The 20,722-nt window shown below is 44.4% G+C and overlaps 1 protein-coding gene across 2 annotated transcripts in view; it reads left to right on the top strand.

Moving 5' to 3' along the window:
• LOC144599006 (amyloid-beta precursor protein-like) overlaps positions 1–20,722 on the top strand; it is a 161,654-nt gene that overhangs the window by 58,923 nt on the left and 82,009 nt on the right. For both annotated transcript variants that reach the window (XM_078409728.1, XM_078409727.1), the window contains exon 3: positions 9,441–9,570. In XM_078409728.1, coding sequence (XP_078265854.1) covers positions 9,441–9,570 — 130 coding nt within the window. The remainder of the gene's footprint in view (positions 1–9,440; positions 9,571–20,722) is intronic.

The following is a 20,722-nucleotide window of genomic DNA, read 5'->3' as shown; positions in this document are numbered from 1 at the left end:
TAGTAAATGGTAAAAAATTATCATTCTCGAAGACGGGGACAAGTTAATGAGCTGAGCAGAAATTTGGGAGAAGTGAGTGAGGAGATGCATTTTGTGAAGAAGAATGAAGCTGTGGGGCGTTTCTGCAAAATAATTCTCTGAAGGTAGCAAAACAGATAATAAAAAGCAATTAGTCTTTTTGACCCTGAGAGGAATGGAGTTCAAAAGCCTGGAAGTTATGCTCGAGCTATATGAAATACTAGTTTTCCCTAGTGTTACGTATAATTTTGGCCACTGCACTTCAGGAAAGATGTGAAGGCTTTACTGGAAAGCTTCCAAGGCTGATGGATTACAGATACATGGAAGGGCTGTAGAATCTTGGAGCAAAGGCTTTGAAGATATATAAAATCGTGAAGGGTTTATATAAAAAGGTGAACTCTTTGCAATGGCTGTGGATTGTTAACCCATGAGCACAAAATGTGAAGTGACTGGCAAGAGCCAAGAGTACATGTGCAACAAGCATTTTATACCCAGCAACTTGTTAGTTTAGAAACAATTGGATTAGATCCATACCCCAGAGATTTTGTAGAGATGAAATCATTGAATATATTCATGGGGGAGAATGACTCCCATGTGGTGTAAATGTTTGTGAAGAAGTATGGGAAGCGAGTGTGAAAATCGAGTCAAGACCAAGGTTGGATTGGCAGCATCATTCTTGATTGGCCTATTCCTCCTGTTTCCAATATTCTTGAGAGAGAGATAGCGCGGAAACAGGCCTTTTGGCCCACCGAGTCCGTGCCGATCAGCGATCCCCACACACTAGCACCAGGGACAATTTCCAATTGCACCGGAGCCAATTAGCCTACAACCCTACCACGTCTTTGGAATGTGGAAGGAAACCAGAGCACCCAGAGAAAACTCACGCGGTCACAGGGAGAACGTACAAACTCCGTACAGACAGCACCCGGGTCTCTGGCGCTGTGAGGCAGCAACTCTTACTGCTGCATCACTTTCCCCTACCCTCCGGAGAGTGCATGGTTTACATCCAAACATTCCCTGAAACAAAACCTTTGTGCTTTCGACAAATTGCTTTGCTTGGAAATTTAGACGACTCCTTCCATTCCCTGAAAGTGAATCTTAAAATAATGTCTGGAATTTTGTTCTAATAAAACCTTTAATTATTTCAAAAAATCTGTGCCTCGTAGCCTTCTTGCCTTAATTGGAATTTATAATTGTGCTCATTAACCTATATCTGTTCTAGCTCAATCAGTGCCTCAATTTTGAAATCTTCCTTGTTTTTAGCTTTCATTTGCCCTCATTTAGCTTTGGAAGCTGCTGTACTCAGTCCGCCATATTATAGCATGAAAACCTTAAGCCCAACACATCTGTGCCTATCAAACCTGTGCCCGGCCCTGTATCTCTAAACATTTCCTATTCAAGTACCTATCCAAATGTCTTTTAAATGTTCTCATGTTCTCAACTATTTCATCTGGCAGCTCTTTCCATTAACCCACCACTCTGTGTGGATAAAGTTGCCCCTCAGGTTCCCACTAAATCTTGCTCCTCTCACCTTAAACCTAAAAAGACTCTGCATTGACCCTATCAATTCCCCTCAAATTTATACACCTCTATAATATTACCCCTCAACTTTCTGTGCTAGATCTATTCTAAATCCAAATTATTTAGCATTGTAATGATAGTCCTTGAAACGAAAGCCACTTGTCAAGGGTAAGTATTTCCTGCCACTAATTTGATGGCGGCTATATCTACCACACATGGCTTCATCCTGAATGTAGTAGGCTTTCCATAATCTTCACTGCTTGCCACATTCTGCCAGCTGTGTCCTTCACGGTTTAGTTTAGAGATGCAGCGCGGAAACAAGCCCTTTGGCCCACCGGGTCCGTGCCGACCAGTGATCCCCGCATATTAACACTATCCCATACCCATTAAGAACAATTTTTACGTTTACCGAGCCAATTAACCTACAAACCTGTACGTCTTTGGAGTGTGGGAGTAAACCAAAGATCTCGGAGAAAACCCACGCAGGTCACAGGGAGAACGTATAAACTTCGTAGAGACAGCACCCGTAGTCGGGATCGAACCCGGGTCTCCGGCGCTGCATTTGCTGTAAGGTAGCACCTCTACCCCAGCGCCACCGTGCCAAACTGGTGTGACTGAACCACTTGATGACTTCAGTCACAAATCCTTCACCACCTCCACATGGCACATCATGGCTGTTTGAACTGTCAATGGTTCTTTAAGGGAGAATTCTTTATTATCATATGTCCCAGAACAGAACAATGAAATTCTTGTTTGCCACAGCATGTAAAGGGCTGTCCTTGTTCACGTGTGATTGCCTTTTGTGGTGAGTTAGCCCGATGAACCTAAATATCTGCACAAAAGACAACTGTGACAGATGCTGATAGGCTGCTGTGAAATTAATCCCTGAGGATTTGCATGATTTACAGGCAAATTTAAAAACCCATATTAACATTCTTAACCTGGATGCTAAATTTAAATTGTAGCCAAGATGCCAGATCACTTTGGCTCTGCACAGTACAGACAGTACCCGTGGTCGGGATTGTACCCGGGTCTCCGGCGCTGCAAGTGCTGCAAGGCTGCAACTCTGCTGCTGTCCGCATCTGCAGTTCCTTCCTACATATTCCATAATGTTCCTGACTTGTAAATGGCAGAAATGTTTTTGGAGCGCCACGATGTGAGTTACTTGCTACAGGATACCCAGTCTCTGACTTGGATTTGCATAGTATTTTATGTAGATGGTCTGGTTGAGAATCCTCAAAACATTGATGGTGGGGGAAATCAGCATTAGTGATGTTGAGGAGAGATGTTAAACTCGCTCCCAATGACGATAGGCATTGCTTTGCACTTTCGGCGGTACAAATACCGCCTGACCACTTATTACACCAAGCCGCAATGTTGTGCGGGTCTTGCTGCATGAAGACGTGGACTGCTTCATTTGCTGAGGAGTTATCAAGTGAGTAGGACATTGAGAGATCATCAACCCACCCCAATTTGAGGTCAAACTTTAAACTTGTAACTAGGCGTACCCACAGCCTATATCCGGTCTGTGTCACCCACCAGAAGGGTCTCGACCCGAAATGTCACCTATTCCTTTTCTCCAGAGATGCTGCTTGACCCCCTGAGTTATTCCCAACGATTTGCGTGTACCTTCAGTGTAAACCAGCATCTGCAGTTCCTTCTTGCACATTTTGTCTGCTCCACTGCAAAATCTCCTCAGAAGTTCTCCTCCCCTCTCCGACGAGAGTTCTGCAACATCCTCACTAGCTGCATCCCCTTTGTGGGTCTGATGAAGGGCCTCGACCCGAAATGTCACCTACTCCATGTCTCCAGAGATGCTGCCTAACCCACTGAGTTATTCCAGCATTTTGTGTCTGTTGTGTGTTAGCACAGTTGTCCTTTATTCTTTACTTGAGTTTGCCCCGGCAATCATTTACTGTGCCAGTGTTGTTCTTCCACATTCGGTTTCAAGCAAGCAGTGCAAGTTGACACACAGGATGTTGTCTGACTACAGCTGCAAAGAGTACACTTTAATATTTCATATCTTAATGGCAGAATATAGCTGAGTGACCTGCATTTGGATGTTATTAGCATTCCCATGAGCAAAAAGCCATGCTGTGCATTTTACCTCTTCTGGCCTGCTGATAATGAATGGTCTTGTAGGTAATTATTTGAGAAATATGCCCGGTGGTTTGAAAATTCTTGACCTTGATCTGTAAACAAGCCAAGCAGTCACAGAACAGCAAGATTAGAATTCCAACCACATAAGTCTCTTGGATTTATGTACATCCTTTCACTGCGCGCAGATCACACAAGGCTCTGAGCAACTTTTAGTTTTCATCACAATTGGGGGTTTCAATAGTCCATTGTTACAGGATGCCAACTTTCCTGGGTGCATTCCAGAAGCCCTCGGGGATAGTCGCACCCTTCATGGGAATGCCCTGTCGTGACTGGTGCAGAGTTGTGAAAGCATTGTCTGAATTCCAGGAAAAGACTCTACTCCCCTCGTATGCCAGTTAGCCTGGCAAGACTCTCTTGCTGGTACTATTGCAATTTCAAGGACTACTTCCAAGACAGCACAGCGTGTGGAACCCGCTGCCTCACTGTTCCAGCCACCCAAGTTGAATCCAGATCTCCGGTCCTGTCAGTTTGCACATCCTCACTGTGACTGCATGGATTTTGTCCAGGTGTTTTGGTTTTTCTTCCAAATGTGTAAAGGTTGGTAGGTTAAATTGCCCAGTGTAACTTGCTCCTAATATGTAGGTGAATGGTATACTCTGACAAGATTAGTAGGAAATATGTGTGAAATAGATTGCAGGGAAAGTTAGTGGGGAAAATGAGATTCCTCTATGAGGTGGCATAGGCTTGGTGTGGCAATTGGCTGCCACTATGTCACAAGAAAATATTGGCTGCATTCTTTGAATTACCATTCCCGCTGTGGACTCCTTTGTCAGATGTAACTCAACGGGCTTGAGGTTCTGATGTCTGGGATTGTAATCTGGAAAGTACAAGGTGAATGGCAGAACCTTGCAGAGCATTGATGAACAAGGACACTCTGTCCGTCTCAACAAACCTGATCTCCCGGTGGCTCAGCACTTCAACTCCCCCTCCCATTCCCAATCTGACCTTTCTGTCCTAGGCCTCCTCCATTGTCAGAGTGAGGCCCAGCGCAAATTGGAGGAACAGCACCTCATATTTCACTTGGGCAGTTTACACCCCAGCGGTATGATCATTGACTTCTCCCACTTCAGGTAGTCCCTGCTTCCCCTCTCTATCCTTCCCAGTTCTCCTACTAGTCTTCCTGTCTCCGACTACATCCTATCTTTGTCCCACCCCCTCCCCTGACATCACCCTGAAGAAGGGTCTCGACCCAAAACGTCACCCATTCCTTCTCTCCTGAGATGCTGCCTGACCCGCTGAGTTACTCCAGCATTTTGTGCCTACCTTCGATTTAAACCAGCACCTACATACAGTTTTTTTTCCTACACAAGGATGCAAGTCAATATCTCCCTCAAAAGTGGCAATGGAATTGAGTAGACTGGCTAATAAAAACAGTGTAGCGTGTTTGCCTTCATCAATTGTAGCACTGAATGCAAGAGTTGAAGTCGTGTGCAATTGTATAGAATTTTATTTTGGTCACATTTGGAGTATTGGCGTGTTCAGTGATCTGACGGTCACATTGGGAAGGATGGTGAGACTTTGAAAAGAGTACGGAAGAGATTCACTAGGGTAGTGTCCGGATTGAAGTGCAGTGGCTATAAGGAGCTAGAAGGAGAAGGCATGTGAGAATACCTCACTCCCACCTACAGGAATGTGCAGCAGCTGCTTACCATCTCAGTTCAGTTTATTGTCAAGGTACAGTGAAAATCTTTTGTGTGCTAACCAGTCAGCAGAAAGACAATACTTGATTCAAATCAATCAATTTACATTTATATGATAAGGGAATAACGCTTAGTGCAAGGGAAAGCCAGCAAAGTCCAATCAAGGATAGTCCGAGGGTCACCAAAGAGGTAGAGCTGGTAAATCATCATGCTGATCTTCCAAATGCTTGTTCATATGTATCTGATGTCTACAAGTCTGTGTTTGTAACCAAATGAGGACCCGTATTTCTTATATTTAGAGGTGCTTTCTCAAAAAGACAGCCAGCATTATCAAGGACCCACACCACCCTGGCCACACTCTCATTTCACTCCAGCCATTGGGAAGAAGGTATAAGAGTCTGAAAACTGTGACGTCCAGGTTCATGAACAACTCAACCGCCATTAGGCTATTGAACACTACGACCATTCTTAACTCTTGATTATTAAAGGGAACCTATCTCATGGCAAACAGGATTCATCAGCCACCACAGCAATAGTGGGTTCTGGAGGAACACTGTAGTTAGCAGCAGTCCTGATAGTACAGTCAACTTTGACACACATCCGAAGAAGGGTCCCTACCCAAAACATCACATGTCCAGTCCCATCAACAGATACTGTCTGACCTGCTGAGTTCCTCCAGCATTGTGTTTTGCACCACACATAGTACACCAGCAGGAATAGGATTCAGGTGAAGGGGGATAAATGTAATGGGAACCTGACGATTAACTAAACTGAAACAGATGTTGGTCGGTGTGGGTAAGTTGGCCCAAAGGGCATGTTTCAACACTGTTTGACTCTATGACTCTGTAGAAAGTAGGGATTTAATGAAAATATGTATTTTGGTATGTTTGGGTAACATTATTTTATGGCAAGAATAGTCTTGTATTTAATTAAAGGAACATGGGTGATAGAAATGTTCAGAGGGCTTAGAAACAAATATTTTTTAAAATCTTTGAGCCCAAAAGCTTTAAAAAGTGAACCTTCACTGTCACCACCTATAAGAGAGATTTCATACTAAACGTTTGTGCAAATTCTCAGAGCTGAAGTGGGAACCATGCTGAGGAAGGGGTGCAATGAAGAATGTAGTCAATGGGTTGAGCATAGTTTGGCAAAGATATAGTTTAGAGTGCAAATCAAGCTATTTTGGAAAGGAAGAAACTCCACCAGAGATAATATTTGAATTGGCATTGAGCTGTCTTTTTCAACTAGGCGCCTTGACTTCTGAGGTCTGCAAGAAAGATTTCAAATTCTACCAAAAATATTTTGATTATCCTTGGTGCATTTGAGACAAGAATTTGGCATGAGATTGTGTCCTTTTCCCCCTCTTTTGGTATGCTTCTGACTAGGGGTGCCAACTATCTCACTCCCAAATAAGGGACAAGGTGACATCACCACCCCACGTGACCTCACCCAGCCAGCGGCCTCCCGCTCTACCAATGGCCGCCCGGGCCGGGAGGCGGGTTGCTACGCATCCTCCGTTAGACGGCGCCCGGTCCTCCGGACCTACACTGTCTGGGCCTGCAATGGCCCTCGGGCCTACACCGTCCGGGCCTACAGTGCTCCCCAGGCCTAATACGGGACAAGGGCGGTCCCGCAGGGGACGAACCAATTTAGCCGAAAATACGGGATGTCCCGGCTAATATGGGACAGTTGGCAACCCTACTTCTGACACCCACTGTTTGGGCCTCCTAGCTCGAGGTCCAAACTTGCAAGATCACTCTCTTCCAAATGATTTTTTGAATAGATTACAGGGTATTAGCTATAAGGCGAGGTTGGACTAACTTGGATTGTTTCTCTGGAGCATCGGAGATTGAGGGGTGACTTGATGGAAATAAATAAAATTGCGAGAGACATAGAGAGGGTAGACAGTCAAAATTCTTTCCATGGTTGACATGTCAACGACTCGAGGGTAGAAGCTTTAAGGTTAGAGGGGGAAAGTGTAAAGGAGTGTGCCGGGCAAATTTTTTTGCACAGTGGTGGGTGCGTAAAACCATATCAATGGGGGCAGGCGCAATAGTGGCATTTAAGTGGTTTTAAGATGAAGATAGGCATTTGGATATGGGGGGTTCTGGATGTGGGCAGAGGCAATTCACTTGACATTATGTCCAGTACAGAGATTGTGGACCAAAGGCCTGTTGATCCCTACTCTTTGTTTCCTGTCTGCCAACTAATTTTCTATCCATGTCAGTATCCTATCCCCAATACCATGTGCTCTAATTTTGCCCACTAATCTCCTGTATGGGACCTTATCAAAGGCTTTCTGAAAGTCCAGGTACACTACATCTACTGGCTCTCTTTTGTCCATTTTACTTGTTACATCTTCAGAAAATTCCAGATTAGTCAAGCATGATTTTCCCTTCGTAAATCCATGCTGCCTCGGACTGATCCTGTCACCGCTATCCAAATGCAACCGCTATTACATCTTTAATAAATGGAATGTTGTAAGGATGTATTCCCTTTACAGTTATGCGAAGAACTGGTGTCTGAGTACATTGAGTGCACGTGGAGAGGATGTGTCCAGTTGTGGGAAAGTCTAAGACCGTTGGCACAGCCTCAGATTAAAAGGATATACCTTTTAGAATGGAAATGACGAGGAATTTCTTTTGCCAGAGGGTGGTGAATCTGTGGAATTCATTGCCACAGACAGCTGTGGTATATTTAAAGTGGAGATTGATAGATTCTTGATTAGCAGGGGCATCAAAGGTTACAAGGAGAAGGCCGGAGAATGGGTTTGAGAGGGAAAGATAAATCAGCCATGACTGAATGCCGGAGTAGACTTGATGAGCTGAATGGCTTATATAGAGTCAGACAGTGTGGAAACAGGCCCAGTCTGCCCCTGTTTTGTTTAGTTTAGAGATTCAGCGTGGAAACAGGCCCTTCGGCCCACTGGGTCCACACCGACCAGCGATCCCCGCATATGAACACTATCCTACACGCACTAGGGACAATGTTTACGTTTACCAAGCCAATTAACCTACATACCTGTGCTGTCTTATGAACTTATAAGTGGTCAACTAATAATCTGTTGGCATGAGCTTGGTGGGCCAAATAGCCTGTTTCAGTGCTGCATAGTTCTGACTGGAGAGTAAGACGGAGGATTTAAAAAAAAATTAGAATTATCTACCCTAACGAGGATGCTGAGCTATTGGGTGCACTTAAAATGGATGCAGATTTTTTTGGACTCGCTGTAGTTAAATGTTATGGGAATTGAACAGGAAATCTGTTCATGATCAAATCAGCCATTATCTTACTGAATGGCAGAGCAGACTGTTTACACTAATTCCTTGTTTTTTTTTAAATGTTGGCAAGCCAATTGAGGATAATAACTTAAAGCCATTGCAATTAAAAATCAGGTTCAAGATAAATATCCATGTCTCGAGTAAAATGTGTTTAATGTGACATGGATTACAAATAAGAGAGTGTGATTATATTAAGGTGGACACAAAATGCAGGAGGAACTCAGCGGGTCAGGCAGCATCTCGGGAGAGAAGGAATGGGTGACGTTTCGGGTCGAGACCCGTCTTCAGACTGATTATATTAGTTGGTTCACTTCATAGACCAAAGAGCAGTTTTTTGTTTTCACCTATAACTGTCTCGGGTATATTTAATAGGGTAATTTGATTTACAAAGATTTTTAGGTTGGAAATTTTATTACCTCAGTAACCTTTATTTTTAAATTGAAACTAAGATAACCTTGCAATGTGATCTGAAGCTGTATTATAATTGACACTGCCGAACAATATATTATTTTTAGTCGATGAACTAAAGTACATAATTTTCCACAGAATACATGGTATTTAGTTCCATCGATCTTCAATGTATTTAGCCAACCAAAACAACTCTGCCAAAAGAGCACTTGTCACTGGCAATTTGAGCTTAAGATCAGAGTTGCTTCCAAGCGTGTGAAAAGCCAGCGTGACGTAAAGGATTCAATGACAATGAAAACTGCGGATTCAACAATTCAGAATTACAAATGTTGAGACAAAAACATTAGCTGAATCAGGCCTGCGGGGTTTTTTTTAAAGCTCGTCTTTTCAACTTTGTTTTCTTTTTGTCTCCTAGGTTTATCCAGACTTGCAGATCACCAACGTTGTGGAGGCCAACCAACCCGTCACCATCCAGAATTGGTGCAAGAAGGGCCGGAAGCAGTGTAAAGGCCACCCTCACATTGTGGTTCCTTACCGATGTTTGGGTACGTGTTCCATCACTTTTACTTTCAGGACTTTCTGAGGAACGTTTGACGGCACTGGGCTTGTACTCACTGGAGTTCAGAAGGATGAAGGGGGGGACCAAGTTGAAACTTTCCAATGGCTTGGATAGAGTGGATGTGGAGAGGATGTTTCCACTGGAGGGAGATTCTAGGACTATAGGTCATAGCCTCAGAATTAAAGGACGTTCCTTTCAGAAGGACATGAGGAGATATTTATTTAGTCAGAGTGGTGAATCTGTGGAATTCCTTGCCAGAGAAAGCTGTGGAGACCAAATCAATGGATATTTTTAAGGCAGTTCTTGATTTTTACGGGTGTCGGGGGTTATGGGGAGGTGGGAGGAGAATGGGGTTAGGAGGGAGAGATGGATCAGCCATGATTGAATGGCAGAGTAGACTTGATGGGCCGAATGGCCTAATTCTGCTTCTATCACTTGTGACTTTATGACCTTATGACCTAAATCATGGAACTGTTTATAATTATGCTCATTTACAAAATTGCATAATTGTAGAAAACCTTAAATCAAGGTGTAGCCTTGTACATTAAATCCTAAAGAAACCTAATTAGGTCTTGCATAAACATCAGCTGCAATCAGCAAAATAATAGGGAGCATCACTTATTAAAAATAAGTTTATATAATTCTCAAAGATTTAACACTGTATATCATAGAAACATGGAAACATAGAAAATAGGTGCAGGAGTAGGCCATTCGGCCCTTCGAGCCTGCACCGCCATTCAATATGATCATGGCTGATCATTCAGCTCAGTAGCCTGTACCTGCCTTCTCTCCATACCCCCTGATCCCTTCAGCAAAAAGGGCCACATCTAACTCACTCTTAAATATAGCCAATGAACTGGCCTCAACTACCTTCTGTGGCAGAGAATTCCACAGACTCACCACTCTCTGTGTGAAGAAATGTTTTCTCATCTCGGTCCTAAAAGACTTCCCCCTTATCCTTAAGCTGTGACCCCTGGTTCTGGACTCCCCCAACATCGGGAACAATCTTCCCGCATCTAGCCTCTCCAACCCCTTAAGAATTTTATATGTTTCTATAAGATCCCCCCTCAGTCTTCTAAATTCCAGCGAGTACAAGCCCAGTCTATCCAGTCTTTCCTCATATGTAAGTCCCGCCATCCCAGGGATCAATCTGGTGAACCTTCTCTGTACTCCCTCTAAGGCAAGAACGTCTTTCCTCAGGTTAGGAGACCAAAACTGCACACAATACTCCAGGTGCGGTCTCACCAAGGCCCTGTACAACTGCAGCAGAACCTCCCTGCTCCTAAACTCAAATCCTCGGATCTCTTTGTGCAATGTTTCCTGCACTAATATTTCATTTGTTGTGCTTTTTCTTTGTGTTATTAGGCATAAACATAACTTTTGCACTAATCTCATTTCTCCCAAGTTCTCTGCTGATATTTTGCAAATCAAGCTTTGGGACATATGGCCATAATCTGTTCCTGTTCTTCATCTATTTGTAAGCCCTGCGGCGATCAGTTCTTCCTCCTTCACTGCCCCCTGCATCCTGCTGTTGCTCTCGAATTTGGAGTTAGACCATAGAACAGCACTGCACAAGAACAGGCCCTTCGGCCCACAATGTCTGTGCCAAACATGATGCCAAGACCATCTCTTATCTACCTACACATAATTTACATCTCTCCATTCCCTGCATATCAAAATGCCTTTCCAAAAGTCTCTTAAATGCTACCATTGCATCTGCCTCAACCACCTACTCTGGCAGTGTGTTCCAGGCACTCGCCACCCTCTATTTTAAATGTTTCCCGCATATCTCCTTTAAACTTTGTCTCTCACCTTAAAACTATGTCCTCCTGTATGTGATTTTTTCATGCTGGGAAAGGGTTCTGATTGTCTGCCCTATCTACGCCTAGCATCATTTTATATACATCTATCAGGTCTCCCCACAACCTCCGTAGAAAACAATCCAAGTCTGTCCAAGCTCTCTCACCAGCTAACACCCATCTAATCCCGGCTGCATTCTGTTAAACTTCCTCTGCATCTTTTCCAGAAGCCTCCACATCCTTCCTGTAATGGGCCAACCACACAATACACCAAAGTCCGATAAAGCTGCGTAATGGCTACCTGACTCTTGTACTCAATGCCCTGATCTATGAAAGCAAGCACATCATATGCCTTCTCTACCTCACTAAAGAACGTTAAATTCCAAAGTGGTTATGGTGGTTTTCACAAAACTCAAATTGCCTATGACTCATCTGAACAAACTTGTCGGTGCGTGAAAGCAGGGAAAACATGTTGTAAGTGTAACTGTTGTGGGAGGAATTGAATAAGGCTTTCTCTTAAGATCACTATCCTCATTAGATTGTGTGCCCACAAGCAACTAGTTAAGTTTCAATCTTCTGTGGTCTTTCATCTTTGTGCTGCAGGTTTCTTAGAGAAGACTTTGAGTAGATATTCCCAACGGCTATTACTACTGCATGGTGGCCATTCCATGGCATACAAAAATTCAGTGGATTATTTTGGGTGGTGAAATGTAGTCATTGAACAAGGGTGGCAATATCCCACTTCATCCACCTGAGTAAAATAATCTAAGGATTTAAGTTGAATTTAGTTTAGTTTGGTTTAGTTCAGAGACCAATCTAAACCAAACTAGTTTTACGGCGCGGAAACAGGCCCTTAGGCCCACCGAGTCTGCATCGACCAGCGATCCCCGCACATTAACACTATCCTACACGTACAAGGGACAATTTACACTTATACCAAGCCAATTAACTGTGGAGTGTGGGAGGAAACCGAAGATCTCGGGGAAAACCACGCGGTCACGGGGAGAACGTACAAACTCCGTTCAGAAAAGCACCCCGTAGCCAGGATCGAACTGGCACTGTAAGGCAGCAACTCTACCGCCGGGCCACCATGCCGCCCGAGGTGGTATCTACTCACTTGCACCAGTAAGCTCCAACACGCCCCAGCCTTTGTCATAAGCAGAGCACCACACCCACAGTCTTAATACCAACATGCCAGGATGCAATAGTTCAGGCTGGGAGCGGTGGTGTTGAGAGTGAAAAGCAAGGAGGATCAGCCAGCCTTAGATCAAAGATCGTTTTGTTGATTGCATTTGGCATGCAGTGTTCTGTGTGCAAACATTATTTCCATCGGCATGTCGTAATTGAAAGTCGTAGCCCCTTATGTCAATGTTTAACTTCAGGCAGTACATTAACATTTATTAATTGCTATTAGCCTGGCTGCAAAAGACTTGGCTTCGAGGCATGAATTAAATCCACCCGTCTACAAAGGTAATGACAAACATACAATCAAAATTGACTACGCCACTAAAATGAAGGCAAGCGCTGGACCAATTGGTATAGTTGACAGTGGATTAACAGTCAACTGTGTTAACATCCCACATTGGGTAGGAGACTTGCTGATGGTATTTGGGGAGTATGTTCCTGAAGTTAGTACTCAGCAAAGTGAAGTTCCTCCAGCTCTTTTGCTCCCATATTTGAGTTGGTTCTTTTGGATGCAAAGAGTCAAAGGGAGAGAATAGGGGCCCTCAGAAACCAAAGTGGTCATCTATATATAGAGTCCAGGAGAGGGGCAAGATCCATATTTCTCCTCTGTTTTTAACTGTGGTAAACGACACAAAGGCCAGGGAACGTGGAATGGTTAATGGAGATGTTTTGAGGACAGTCCATATTACAGTCAAGGAGGCACTGCGGTCAAGGAGGTACGGGATCTCCAAAGATAGACCCAAAAAGCTGGAGTAACTTGGTGGATCAGGCAGCATCTCTGGAGAGAAGGAAAAGGGGACGTTTTGGGTCGAGACCCTTCTTCAGGGTGAAGAAGGGTTCTGACCCAAAACATCACCCATTCCTTCTCTCCAGAGATGCTGCCTCATCCGCCAAGTTACTCCAGCTTTTTGGGTCTATCTTCGGTTTAAACCAGCATCTCCAGTTCCTTCCTACACTGGATGTCCGAAGGCGTATGAAGATGATAAATGTCCAGGGCCTGAATAGATATATCCGAGATTATAAAATGCCATTTGTATTTGCTGGTTTGATGCAAATTTCAACAGTAACTGTGGAAAAAAAAAGCTAGAAATGAGTGATTTTGAGCATAATTTATATTCAAACTGCATCTCAACATCTGGTTGCATAAATAATTAAGATTTTGAAATATATCACTAAACCAAATTAAACACGCTCTGCTTGCTTCATTTTGTGCTTTCAAGTCGCTTTGATTTCTTAATTTCATGATTGCATTAGCGTGCGGCTACTCATTATTAAGGCGAGCTGTCAAGACTGTGTGAGAATGTGGTGCAAGTAGTCCACGCAGCCACACCCTCCCACCCCCATACGCCGCATAGCTTTCACAGCTAACCAAAGTTGTTGGAGCATCGACAGTTTCCACCCTGGAAGGGAATGTGTACCAGTGATTGTGCCACTCATCCCAAGCAGTAGTTAGAGCTCTGGGTGATCTGCCATTTCTCAAAGTGTCGGCTCGAGTGAAGCAGCATCATGTCTGGCAGAGCGGAAGGAGGCAAAGGCAGAGCAAAGTGGCACCGGAAAGTGCTTCGCGATAACATCCAGGGCATCACCAAGCCAGCTATCGGCCGCCTGGCTCGGCGTGGCGGGGTCAAGCGGATCCCGGGTCTAATCTACGAGGAGATCAAGGCTGAAGGATTTCCTAGAGAATGTGATCAGGGACGCAGTCACCTACACTGAGCACGCCAAGCGCAAGACGGTCGCTGCCATGGATGTGGTGTACGCTCTGAAACATCAGGGCCGCACTCTCTACGGGGTCGGCAGCTAAATAACTATCCTTTCTGAACTATGCTGTATTTTCAGTAGGTTCTATTGAGAGTTTGGGCAGTCAAGGACCTTTATTCCTTGAAGTATAGGGAACTGAGGGGTGATGTTGGAGGTGTATAAAACGATAAGGGGCATAGGCAGCATGAATCCACTGTCCTATGCCCCACAGAGTTAAGGAATCAAGAACGAGAGGGTTCCATCTGAAGGAGTGCCCAACTCAAAACGTCACCTATCCATCTTCTCCAGAGACACTGCTTGTTCCCCGGGCTTACTCTAGCACTTTGGGGTCTCTCCTAGGCTACATCTTCTGTCCACGAAGTTCACCCAGAGCAGCAGTTACATCAAATGAGGCTGTCGGCAAAACAAAATGTCAGCATTAACATCAAAGTCACAGCAATCATCGCACATCTATTTCCCCCCCCCATCTATCTCTATCGCCAGCTATCTCAACACTCCTTCCCCTCCAATCTACAAATTATTTGTATGCAATCTGACTCGACAACATAAGGGTAAACATCACATCCTCATGGCCTGGTATTTATCTCTAGCATCTATTTAAAAATTAATTAGAGATTGTGTAAACTTGATTGGTTAAAGAGGCTGTTTCATGGCTTTTATTCCCCGCTGTTTGATTTCACGATGCCTGGGAATACTGTGCTAATTAGGCTATTTCTTCCAAAATATAGAAACAATTTTTTGCCAGATGAACATTGCATTCTGTACGTAAAACTGGAAGATGTATGCAGTAGACATACCAGGTGCAAAGGACTGCAGATGCTGAAATATTTTAATAAAAGCCAAGGAGGGACTCGGCACACCAGACAGCCTCTGTGATGGGCAATGGACGTAGGCCGATAAGGGGTCCCAACCCAAAATATCCCTCTAGAAATGCTGCCTGGTTAGGCTGAGTGCTTCCCGCAGTAGAGTTGTTGCCTTACAGTGCCAGGGACTCGGGTTTGATCCTGGCCACGGGTGCTGTCTGTACGGAGTTTGTACATTCTCCCCGAGACCTGCATTTTCTCCTGGTGCTCCGGTTTCCTCTCACACTCCAAAGATGTAAAGGTTGGTAGGATAATACCAACCTGGGTCTATAAACTAAACTAATCTCTAAACTAAACATAGGGATGCCAGGTTATTTTCACGAGCTGTGGTTAATTTCAATAGACAATGGGTGCAGGAGTAGGCCATTCGGCCCTTCAAGCCAGCACCACCATTCAATGTGATCATGGCTGATCATTCTCAATCAGTACCCCGTTCCTGCCCTCTCCCCATACCCCCTGACTCCGCTATCCTTAAGAGCTCTATCTAGCTCTCTCTTGAATGGATTCAGAGAATTGGCCTCCACTGCCTTCTGAGGCAGAGAATTCCACAGATTTACACCTCTCTGACTGAAAAAGTTTTTCCTCATCTCCATTCTAAATGGCCTACCCCTTATTCTTAAACTAAGAACAAGGCCCCTGGTTCTGGACTCCCCCAACATTGGGAACATGATATTTCAAATCTAATAAGGGTGCATTAGAAATTATGCTTTCAGGCTTTTACCTAATTTTCTTTGAGTTATACAGCATGGAAGCTGGCCTTTTGGCCCACCAAGTCCATGTTGACTTTCAAGCACCAATTTACACTAATTCCATTTTTTTCCCTCTCTGCATTCCGATTTACTCTCTAGTTTCTACTCTGATTGGGCCAACAGCTACAGTTTACCCGTCCAATTAACCACATGTCTTTGGGAAGTCGGATAAAAATCCGAATGCCAGGAGAAAATCCAAGCAGTCATGGGGTGGACATCCAGCCCAGCACGTACCAGGCACCCCCCTACCTAAGGTCATTTGTGGCTTTCCCTGGTCTTTTCTCGCCTCCAGCTTGTAACTCCCCTCCACATCCCCTACTTTCAGTCTGAAGAAGGGTCCCTATCTGAAATATCACCTATCCTTTTTGTGCAGCGATGTTGCCTGACCTGCTGAGTTACTCCAGCACTGTGTCTAACTTAGCACGATACGTCACTAAGTTTAAAACTGCGGCAGAGCGGGACTGGCTCTTGTCCAATTGTTTTGCATTTTTAAGTGCTTCAAAAGCAGGCCATTGAACTAAAATCATCTGCAATGAATGCCATACACCTTGTAACCAGTCAATGCAAATTTGAAGCAGGTGCTGCAAGCTTATGTGTTCTCCTTGTTGGCCTATTTTGTTTCCTGATCCCCAATATTTTACCCCTTTTATAGAGTTATACAGCATGGAAACAGACCCTTCAGCCCAACTTGCTCATGCCGATCAAGTTGCTCCATCTACACTATTACCACCTGCCCTCATTTACCCATATCCCTCTGAATCTGAAGTCCGAAGAAGTGCCTTGACCCGAAACGTCACCCTATTTCTTCTCTCCAGAGATGCTGCCTGTCCAGTTGAGTTACTCCAGCATTTTGTATCCCTCTGAATCTTTCCTGTCCATGTACATGTCTGAGGGTCTTCTTCTTAGGCCCCCTCGGTGATGCATCCTAGTTGGCTGCTTGCTCCATACCTCGGCTAGAGCAGCGTCGCTTGTGGCTGAAGAGACCGATGCGGGAGTGACAGTCTCTGTCGCAAAGGTCACATTTGTGCGTGGTCTCTGGTTTGTTGAATTTGCTACGCTCCTTTCTGCGTGCCCGCTTTTCTGCCGCTGCGTTCATCAGTTTCTCTTCCCCCGTTTTGAGATGTTGGTTCAGGGTTCCTTTCCTGTAATCTTAGAACTTGCTTCCAGCCTCCATTGCTTTTGCTCTGTCTCTCTAATCGACCACCTCTTCTCTTAAGTTCCCCAATATGTCGATGCTCTTTCACGCATGTCTAAGAATTCCTGCCTCAACTGCTTGTCCCTTTTCCATGCATATTTTAAGTGTTGGAGAGCTGAAAAACCATGTCTATCTGGGACCAGTTCCTTCTCCAAGCCTGTCTCCTACAGTACCACGTCCTTCTGCTTCCCTCTTGCCTTCTGGCACAGTGTGCGGCACAACGGTGCAACTGGTAGAGCTGCTGCCCCAGTGCCAGAGACCCAGGTTCGATCCTGACCTTGGGTGCTGTCGGTGTGGAGTTCTTGCCTTTTCCCTGGTACCATGTGGGCTTCCTCTGGGTGCTTCGATTTCCTCCCACATCCCAAAGATGTGTGGGTTTGTAGGCTATTGGAAGCTCTGTAAAATCGCCCCTAATGCGTAGGGAGTTAGTGCAAAAAGTGGAATAACATAGAACTAGTGTGAATGGGTGATCGATGGTCAGCATGGACTCGATGGGCCAAAGGGCTGTATCCAGGGCTTATCGTTACACTAAACTCTAAACCTCCCATGTAGAAACAAGGAACTGCAGATGCTGGCTTACACAAAAGGACACAAAGTGCTACAGCAGCACAGCGCCAGAGACAGCATCTCTGGAGAACATGGATAGGTGACATTTTGAGTCGGGGCCCTTCTTGAGGCTAAACTTCCCATCACGGCCTTAATTTGCCCTGCAAATTACGTGCAGCTAAAACAGTTTCACCGAGAATGAATTTCGAGCCTTCATTGCCACCTTTAGTCACTAATCTGTTCAAACAAGCCTTGTGACTAAGAACAGCAAGAATTCCTGCACATTTAAGCGATTATCTCAAAGGGTTTAAGGCAAGGAGAAGCTGCAGGGACTCAGTGGTGCCAGATCTTGGCTGAGACGACTCGTATAGATCAGTGTGATATATAGTGTTGTGCCAGATTGAAACACTAATTTTGCACTTGCTGCTGCTTTTGATATGACCTTGTGGCTTATTTTTTTGTGGGATTTGAGAGCCATTTTGACTATGGGCGTTTCGTGTTGATCTTTGATAGTCCTCCACTGTATTTTTTTCCGTCGCTGAGAATCTATATTTTTCTAGTGAACTCAGAAGGAAACTTTCTGTGCAATCCCATAATCCAAATTTAATGAAACAAATTCCATTGTAAAATGTGTAGGAAAAAAATCTGCAGATGCAGGTTAAAATGGAAGGTAGACACAAAATGCTGGAGTAACTCAGCGGGTCTGAAGAAGTGCCTCAGCCCGAAACGTCGCCCATTCCTTCTCTCCAGGGATGCTGCCTGTCCCGCTGAGTTACTCCAGCATGTTGTGTCTACCTTCCATTGTAAAATTCCGTTTCTGGCTTTACCTTTCCTGCTCAATGAGGGATATTGGTGTTGGGGTGAGAGCCCTTTTATTTACAAAGTGCAATAGCATATTCAGTGTGCTGCAGGGGCCTTTTTGCTCACACTCAAACAGTGCATTTTGCACACACTCAAGCAGTGCACCTCACTTCGGGCTTATTTTCAATATTGCAGCTGATGTGCTTCTGTCCTTCAATTGAAGCTCTATTCCCTCCCTTAACCAGGTGAACATAATCACTACAGATTTATTTTTGCATGTTATGCACGTATTGTATTTAGTCACTTTAGACTTTAGAGGTACAAAGGGCACTTTGGCCTACAAAGTCCTTGCTGAGCTGTGTTCACCCTGTGTACACTAGTTCTATCCTACACAGGGGGGACAATTTACAGAAGTCAATTAACCTACAAACCTGTACGTCTGGAGTGTGGGAGGAATCCGGAAGCACCCGGAGAAAACCCACACGGTCACAGGAAGAACGGAGTTTGTATGTTCTCTTGGTGGGTTTTCTCCGGTGTTCCGGTTTCCTCCCACACTCCAAAAACATATGGTTTTGTAGCTTAATTGGCTTCTGTTAAATTGTAAATTGTCCCTGGTGTGTAGGATGCTGCTAGTGTATGGGGTGACCACTGGTTGGCACGGACTCGGTGGGCGGAAGGGCCTGTTTTCTCGCAGTAAAGACTGAACAATGGTCTCACGGAATAGCAGAGCAGGATTGAGGGACTGAGTGACCTTCCACTTCTTCAAATTACTCTGTTCGGCACAATTAAAATTTCTGATTGACAGGTTTTTTTGGAAACAGGCCCATCGAGTCCACAGCAACCTGTTCACAATCTTCACTCAAGCAGTGCACCTCGCAGTGCAGTTCAATCTTATCCCACTTTCTCACCCACTCTCCACACACTCGGGAATATATGCTGAGGCAAATTAACATGCAAACCTGCATGTCTTTGGAATTCGGGAGGAAACCAGAGCACCAGGAGAAAACCCACACGGCCACAGGGAAGAACATACAAATTTTCCACTGACGGCACCCGAGGCCAAGATCAAACCTGGGTCTCTGGTGTCTTGAGGCAGCAGTTCAAACAGCTGCGCCATTACTGTGTAGTTAATGGCCTTTTTTTTCTAGTTAGTCGTTGTGGTTGGACACTCAAGCTTCCTTCCGAAGAATTAATTTTGCAACCCGTGGATAGTTAATGGGGTTTGTTAACACATCGGCCATGCATTTTTTAGATTTTGACTTTCCATCGGGCACCTCTCTTTTAATTATTTGGCAAAGATGAAAAAAGTAATAATTGGTAATAAAGATTGAGAATAAAAAGGTGAATAAAAGGTTTTTTTTCAATCGTTTGCTAAACTATATATCCAACCCAGACATTCTCTGCACATTCACTGACCATTTTAGAAACATAGAAAATAGGTGGAGGAGGCCATTTGCCCCTTCGAGCCAGCACCGCCATTCATTGAGATCATGGCTGATCATCCACAATTAGTAACCCGTGCCTGCCTTCTCCCCTTATCCCTTGATTCCACTAGTCCCTAGAACTCTAGCTCTCTTTTAAATCCATCCAGTGAATTGGCCTCCACTGCCCTCTGTGGCAGAGAATTCCACCAATTCACAACTCTCTGGGTGAAAATGTTTTTTGAAAGTTGAAATTTGCAGATTCAAACTAAACAGTACAGTTTTTGTTTAAATGTCCGTGTATTACAAATCTGAGAACAGCTGTTCCAAGCACTTAACTCAGCCCGAAGAGGCAAGGGCATTTAAGGTTAATAATGTTATTTTGATAATGTGTTAATCTTGCAGATGACAGTATAAAAACAGCTGACCTCCTTACCTCCCAAGATTCGCTCTAATTTAAAGGGCCTTTCTGGCATGTTTTCAGACCAGTCTTGATGTAGGGTTTATATGTTTGGACTAGTAGAATGAAGTAATGAGTCACTGGTTTTATAGGTACTTCTGTAAATAAATACTTCATGGCATGTAAAGGCTAGGATTGTTTCAATAACTTCCTGTACGGTTTGTTTTCGAGGTCTTTGCCCAAATTTTAGAACCTGTGGTTTTTTTAAGCCACATATTTGCATCAGGGCTGCAGATTTAAATAGATTTGTGTTTGTGATGGGCTGAGATTGACGATTAATGGTTATGAGTATGAGCTCTGCTCCAAAGCCGCCAAATCAGTTGAGAGTGCACTTTGACACACTGGCCTTCATCGCATGGTC

The sequence above is a fragment of the Rhinoraja longicauda genome, chromosome 12 (genome assembly GCF_053455715.1).
Source record: "Rhinoraja longicauda isolate Sanriku21f chromosome 12, sRhiLon1.1, whole genome shotgun sequence".
Classification (NCBI taxonomy): Eukaryota; Metazoa; Chordata; class Chondrichthyes; order Rajiformes; family Arhynchobatidae; genus Rhinoraja; species Rhinoraja longicauda.
The sequence above is the reverse complement of the archived record's forward strand: the minus strand, read 5'-3'. Positions and strand labels throughout refer to the sequence as shown.